At 39.9% G+C, this 6,546-nt stretch overlaps 1 protein-coding gene across 1 annotated transcript; it reads left to right on the top strand.

Annotated features, from left to right (window-relative positions):
• Window positions 1-1,137: 1,137 nt before the first annotated feature.
• Window positions 1,138-1,876, top strand: LOC128569828 (transmembrane protein 126A-like). The gene has a single exon (XM_053568395.1). It carries the CDS (start codon window positions 1,246-1,248, stop codon window positions 1,837-1,839), a length of 594 nt encoding a protein of 197 aa, XP_053424370.1. The 5' UTR covers window positions 1,138-1,245; the 3' UTR covers window positions 1,840-1,876.
• The last annotated feature ends 4,670 nt before the right edge of the window (window positions 1,877-6,546 follow it).

The following is a 6,546-nucleotide window of genomic DNA, read 5'->3' on the forward strand; positions in this document are numbered from 1 at the left end:
GAACACTTTTAGACAGATTTAGAGTCTCATTTATTCAATCAATCAGCAAATATTTAATGAACACCAGCTACATGCCAGACTGTGCCAGGAACAGAAAATGCTGAGATGAAGACTGAGTCCCACCCTCCAGGGGGTCGAAGTTTAGTAGGGTGGGTGCGTGAGTAAATACTCACCAGATAGGGTGAGGGCTGGGGCAGAAAGAAGCACAGTCTGCTACCAACATTGAATGGGAATCCTGAAATCAAGCTAACAAGATATTGTGTAAACACCAACAAAATTAAAAGTAACAGCGAACACCCTTGTTCCTCAGCCCAGGGGATTGATCCATTTAAGAATGAAAAAGCCCATTCTAGACTTTGGTGCCCTCTCACCTCAAGAGCCATCTTTCTCTTAGCTCCCTGGAGACCCAGCCTGCTCCCCAGGTCCTGTGCATTCCAGATCCAGCCCTGTGAACTTGGAGTTAATGATTAAACCAGGTACAGGTGAGTGGCTTGAGGCCGGGGCTTCCTTGGGGTGAGCTGGGCAGCTCAGCCTTGGAAACTTCCAAATTCCTGGCTCTGCTCCAGCCTGGGGTAGCATGGAGGCCTCAGAGCCAGCCCCCACACCCATGCAGCTCATCTTCAAAGTTGTCTGGAATCTCAACAACATGCAGTCTCCTCTGGCTACAAAACTAAGGCACTGTGGCACGGCAGGAAGGGAATGCAAAGGAGATGGAAGCCTTGGGTACAAACCCTGGTGCTGGTGCTAATTAGCTAGGTGACATTGGGGAAGTCTCCTTGCCTTTTCTGGGGTTCAAGTTCCTCATCCATAACAGAAGAACGCTGGACCAGAACGTGCCATGTTCTCTTGCAATTCCATGCATTTGTGCACACTGTCGCCTTAGCCTGGTACACCCTTCCTAGCCCTCTGTCTTCTTATTCATCCTTCAGGGCGCAGCTTGAATCAACAGCTTCAGGAAGCTTGCCCTGACTCCACAGGCTGAGTTAGGTGCCCCTTCTTTCAGCCCCCTTGCATTCTGGGTTTCCTTTCATCATACAACTTAGCCTATTGTTATATTATAGGCATGCCTGGGAGATACTGTAGATTCTGTTCCAGACGGCTGCAATAAAGTGAATCTCACGACGTGTCAACCAAAGATGGCTGCGCCCAGGAGAGTAGGACAAAGGTTGCAGTGAAACCCGGGCGTAGCTGAGGAAAATCGGAGGTGGCCGCGGCTCCTGAGAGAAGGAGAGCATAAGGCTCAAGATGGAAAATCATAAAATAGATGATGCTAAGGAAAATGAAACACATTTCATTACCATAACGGGAAAAATTAACCAGCTTCCAGAAACAGAAAGGAATTTACTTGAACATGGATCAGTATATGTCGGACTTAATGCTGCTCTTTGTGGCCTAATATCAAACAGTCTTTTTCGACGCATGTTGAATGTGACAAAAGCTCGTATTGCCGCTGGGTTACCAATGGCAGTGCTTCCGTTTCTGACAACAGATATAGCTTACAGAAGTTTTGTAACTTTACCTTTGACTACAGGTGAACTAAACTGTGAAACCTGTACCGTAACCCGGAGTGGACTGACTGGTCTTGTTTTTGGTAGTCTGTATCCTATATTTTTGGCTATACCAGTGAATGCTGGCCTTGTAGCCAGGTATCAGTCAGCTGTGCTACCAGAAAAAGGAAACATCTTAACATACTGGATTAGAATTTCTAAGCCTATCTTTAGAAAGATGTTATTTCCCATTTTGCTCCAGACTCTGTTTACAGCATACCTTGGATCTAGACAATATAAACTACTTATAAAGTCCCTTCAATTACCTGAACCTGGCCTAGAAATTCACTAAGTTTAAGCAAATGTGTACACATACAAAAATAAAATGGCAAAAATAAAAAAAAAATAAATAAATAAAGTGAATCTCACAAGTCACATGAATTTTCTGGTTTCCCAGTGCATATAAAACTTATGTAGATATTATCCTATAGTCTATTAAATATGCAATAACATCGTGTCTAAAATAACAACCTGCGTACCTTAATTTAAAAATTCTTTGTTGCTTTAAAAAATGCTGATGATCATCTGAGCCTTTAGTGAGCTGTCATCTTTTGCCTGATGGAGGGTCTTGCCTCCATCTTGATAGCTGCCGACCAATCAAGGTGGTGGTTATTGAGGGCTGAGGTGATTGTGAGGACTTTTAAAAATAAGATAATGAAGTTGGCCACATAGATTGACTCTTCTTTTCACAAAAGATTTCTTTGTAGCATTTATCCACAGTAGAACTTCTTTTTTTTTTTTTTTTTTTGTAGAGACAGAGTCTCACTTTATCACCCTTGGTAGAGTGCCGTGGCGTCACACGGCTCACAGCAACCTCCAACTCCTGGGCTTAGGCAATTCTCCTGCCTCAGCCTCCCAGGCAGCTGGGACTACAGGCGCCCGCCACAATGCCCGGCTATTTTTTGGTTGCAGTTTGGCCGGGGCTGGGTTTGAACCCGCCACCCTCGGCATATGGGGCCGGCGCCCTACTCACTGAGCCACAGGTGCCGCCCACACAGTAGAACTTCTTTCACAATTGAAGTCAGTCCTCTCAAACCCTGAAGCTGGTTTATCCACTAAGGTTGTGGCATATTCCAATTCCCTTCTTGTCATTTCAACAATGTTCACCGCATCTTCACTAGGAGAAGATTCCATCTTAGGAAACCGCTTTCTTGGCTCATGCATAAGAAGCAATCCCTCATCCATTCAAGTTTCATCATGAGATTGCAGCAATTCAGTCACATCTTCAGGCTCCACTTCTGATTCTAGTTTTCTTGCTATTTCTACCACATCTGCAGTTACTTCCTCCACAGACGTCCTGAACCCTTCTCAAAGTCATCCATGAAGGCTGAAATCACATTCTTCCAAACTCCTGTTAATGGGGATATTTTTACCTTATCCCATGAATCATGAATATTGAATGTTCTTAATGGAATGGTGAATTCTTTTTTTTTTTTGGCGCTTTTTGGCTGGGGCTAGATTTAAACCCACCACCTCTGGTATATGGGGCTGGCGCCCTACTAGAATGGTGAATTCTTTCCAGAGGTTTTTAATTGATTATTCCCAGAGTCAACAGCAAATTCACTATGTATGACAACTATAGCCTTTTGAAATACATTTCTTAAATATAATAATAGAGTTGAAAGTCAAAATTACTCCTGATCCCTGGGCTACAGAATGAATTTTGTGTTAGTAGGCATAAAAATAACATTAATCTCCATCAGAGCTCTTGAGTGACCAGGAGCATTGTCAATAAGCAGTAATATTTTGAAAGGAATCTTATTTCTGAGCAGTAGATCTCATTAGTGATTTTAATATATTCAGTTAACCATGCTATAAACAGATTGTGCTCTTCTCTAGGATTTATTAATCCACTTCTAGATCACAGGCAGAGTAGATTTAGCATAGTTCTAAAAAGCCCTAGGAGTTTTTGAATGGTAAATGAGCATTGGTTTCAACTTAAAGTCACCAGCTACATTAAACCCTAATGTTAGAGTAAGCTTCTCCTTTAAAGATTTAAAGCCAGGCATTGACTTCTCGTTAACTATGAAAATCCCAAGTGGCATCTTCCTCCAATAGAAGGTTGTTTTGTCAGCTCAGCACCCATAGCTCAGTGAGTAGGGCGCCAGCCACATACACTGAGGCTGGTTGGTTCAAGCCTGGCCTAGGCCTGCTAAACAACAATGACAACTGCAACCAAAAATAGCTGGGTGTTGTGGCAGGCTCCTGTAAGTCCCAGCTACTTGGGAGGCTGAGGCAAGAGAATCACTTAAGCCCAAGAGTTTGAGGTTGCTGTGAGCTGTGACACCATGGTACTCTACCAAAGGTGACATAGTGAGACTCTGTCTCAAAAAAAAGAAGGTTGTTTTGTCTATGTTAAAAATTCCCTCAAAATCTGTTGTTTAATATAGTGACCTTCATCAGTGATCTTAGCTAGATCTTCTGGGTAGCTTTCTGCAGCTTCTTCTACAACAAGCACATGCACTTTTAGGTTATGGAGATGGCTTCTTTCCTTAAATCTCTTGGACCAATTTCTGCTAGCTTCACTTTTCTTCTGCAGCTTCCTCACTTCTCTTCCCCTTCATGAAACTGAAGAGAGTTAGGGCTTTGTTCTGGAGTGGGCTTTGGTTTAATGGACTCTTGTATCTGGTTTGATCATCTATCCAAACCACTAAAACTTTCTTCATATTAGCAATAAAGCTGCTTTACTTTCTTGTCATTTGTGTGTTCACTGGAGTAGTACTTTAAATATCCTTCAAGAACTTTTCCTTTGCATTCACAACTTGGCCAAGTGTTTGGCACAAGAAACTTAGCTTTCAATCTATCTCAGCTTTCAATGCTTTCCTAATTGTTTTTATTAGTCTAAGGTTAATCAATGTTTTTAACCTCTTTGCCCAGAACATAAAACCTTACAACACTTTGCTTTGTCCATCCCAAATCCCTATTGTGTCTTAGTACTTTAGTTTTGTCTTATTTTTAAACTCATCAAAATTGTTGTTTAGAATTTAAGAGCAATTGTGTAGATACAACAATATATTGCTTATATTGCTTCTGGCAAGACCTTTCCTTCCATCTGGGTTCAGTTTTCTTCTTTTTGAAATACATCCTTTAGTAGTTCTTTCAGTGAAGGCTCCTGACAGATAAACTGTCTTTGCCTGAAAATATCATTATTTTGCCATCACTCTTGAAGAATACCTTAGCTGGGTATTAATTTCTACATTGATGGTTATCCTTATTTTGCATTTAAAACATTATTTCTATTGTGTTGTGGCACTTTTTGTTGCTAAGAGGTCTTCCATCAGTCTGACATTCCACATAGGAAATGTTTTTGTATATATGTCTGGTAGCTTTTAACATTTTATTTGTTTGGTCTCAGTTGTCTCTATAGCTTAATTATAATGTATCTAACTCTATTGTTGTTCTTATTTATCCAGCATGGGACTCAGTATACTCCTTTAGCCTGGGGATTCATGTCTATTTCTTTTTTTTTCTTTCTTTTTGTCTTTTTACAGTTTTGGAAGCCAAGAGCTCTTTAGCTATTGCCACTTCTACATTTTCTTTAGGCTTTATTTTAGAGTATCTATTTAGAAATAGGTTCAACCTTCTTATTCCATCTTCCATGTCTTCTAACCTCTCATACATAACGTGTCTTTACTTAACCGTTCATCCTTTTAGAAGACTTCCTCAGTTCCATATCTCATGTCACTAAATCTCCCTTCATGTGTAGCTATTCTATCATCTAGTCCATCTATTAATTTTTATGTTTCAATGACTATATTTTTCATTTTTAATTACATTTCTACCTTTCTATATTTGCTTATTCCTTTTTTTACTATCCCATTCTTGACCTCTTTTAACTTTTTAAGTATTTAATTTGAATTTAATTCATTTTATTTAAATAAATATTTAATAATTAAATATTAAATAAATATTAAATATAAAATACACATATTTTGTAATCTCTTCCAGAGAGATTATATAGTCTTCTGTATCTACATTTTTGTGAATACTGCTGCTCCTATTTGTTGTCTCCTTCTAGGTGTTTTGGCCCTGGTATCATTTGTGACTTTTCATCGTGGGCTCCCCTTCAGCAGGGATTATCTTTTGTGCACTTTCACATATGCCTCTCCTAGGGCCCTGGTAATTTGGCTGGTTCTTAGACTACTCCCCTCCCCCAATATTATAAATCCAAACTCTACATATACATGTTACAGACTTGGATTTACATTTCTCATGTGTGTCTGTTTTTCCACCCAGAGTCCCAGGCAATTGTCAAGCTCCTGGTAAATTCTCTAAGCTGGTGAGCAAGTTTCCGGCTCCCATTCTTGTGCAGGGTAACCCTTAGAATCCAACACACATCCCTGCCTCTCCATGTCCTCAGTTTTTCTTCTATGCTTTCATTGAGTATGAAAAACTTAGCATCCAGCAACTTAGCCTGTCTCTGAATCTGAGACCCCACTGATTCAGACATTTCTGGTCTCAGTGCTCATTTACGACTCTAACTCTGAACCTTCCTACTCTTCCTTTCCTTCTTAGAAGTTCAACAATGCATTTGGGGGAAAAAAATATGATCTTTTTGTTTTAACTTAATTTAGATTTTTTATGTATCTATAGCAGAAACAGGACCATGTCAATCCATCTCATTAACCAAAAGTCTCAGAAATTATAATACTTTTGGCTGAGTGAATTCATGATATCCAAGGTACTCAAAGGAGAAGCTTAACACTTAACATTAGAAATAAAAATCCAAGAACCCTGCCCATCTTTCCTTCTCTCTCTGTGGAAATAGAAGGCCCAGTGACCCCAGTGTAAATAACATCAACTAAAGTTCTCTTCAAGTTACATTTGGTGACAGTGGACATAAAATATACCTAGCCTTTTTATTCTTCAAAATGGCAGCAATTCTATTGACCCAATTTGTGGGGTATTAAAAGAACTAAAGAACTATCTTAAACATCCTTCTAAATAAAAGTTCTGTGCATTGTAATTTAGCCCCAACAATGCCAAGAGTCAAATGTCA

The sequence above is a fragment of the Nycticebus coucang genome, chromosome 18, assembly GCF_027406575.1.
Source record: "Nycticebus coucang isolate mNycCou1 chromosome 18, mNycCou1.pri, whole genome shotgun sequence".
NCBI lineage: Eukaryota > Metazoa > Chordata > Mammalia > Primates > Lorisidae > Nycticebus > Nycticebus coucang.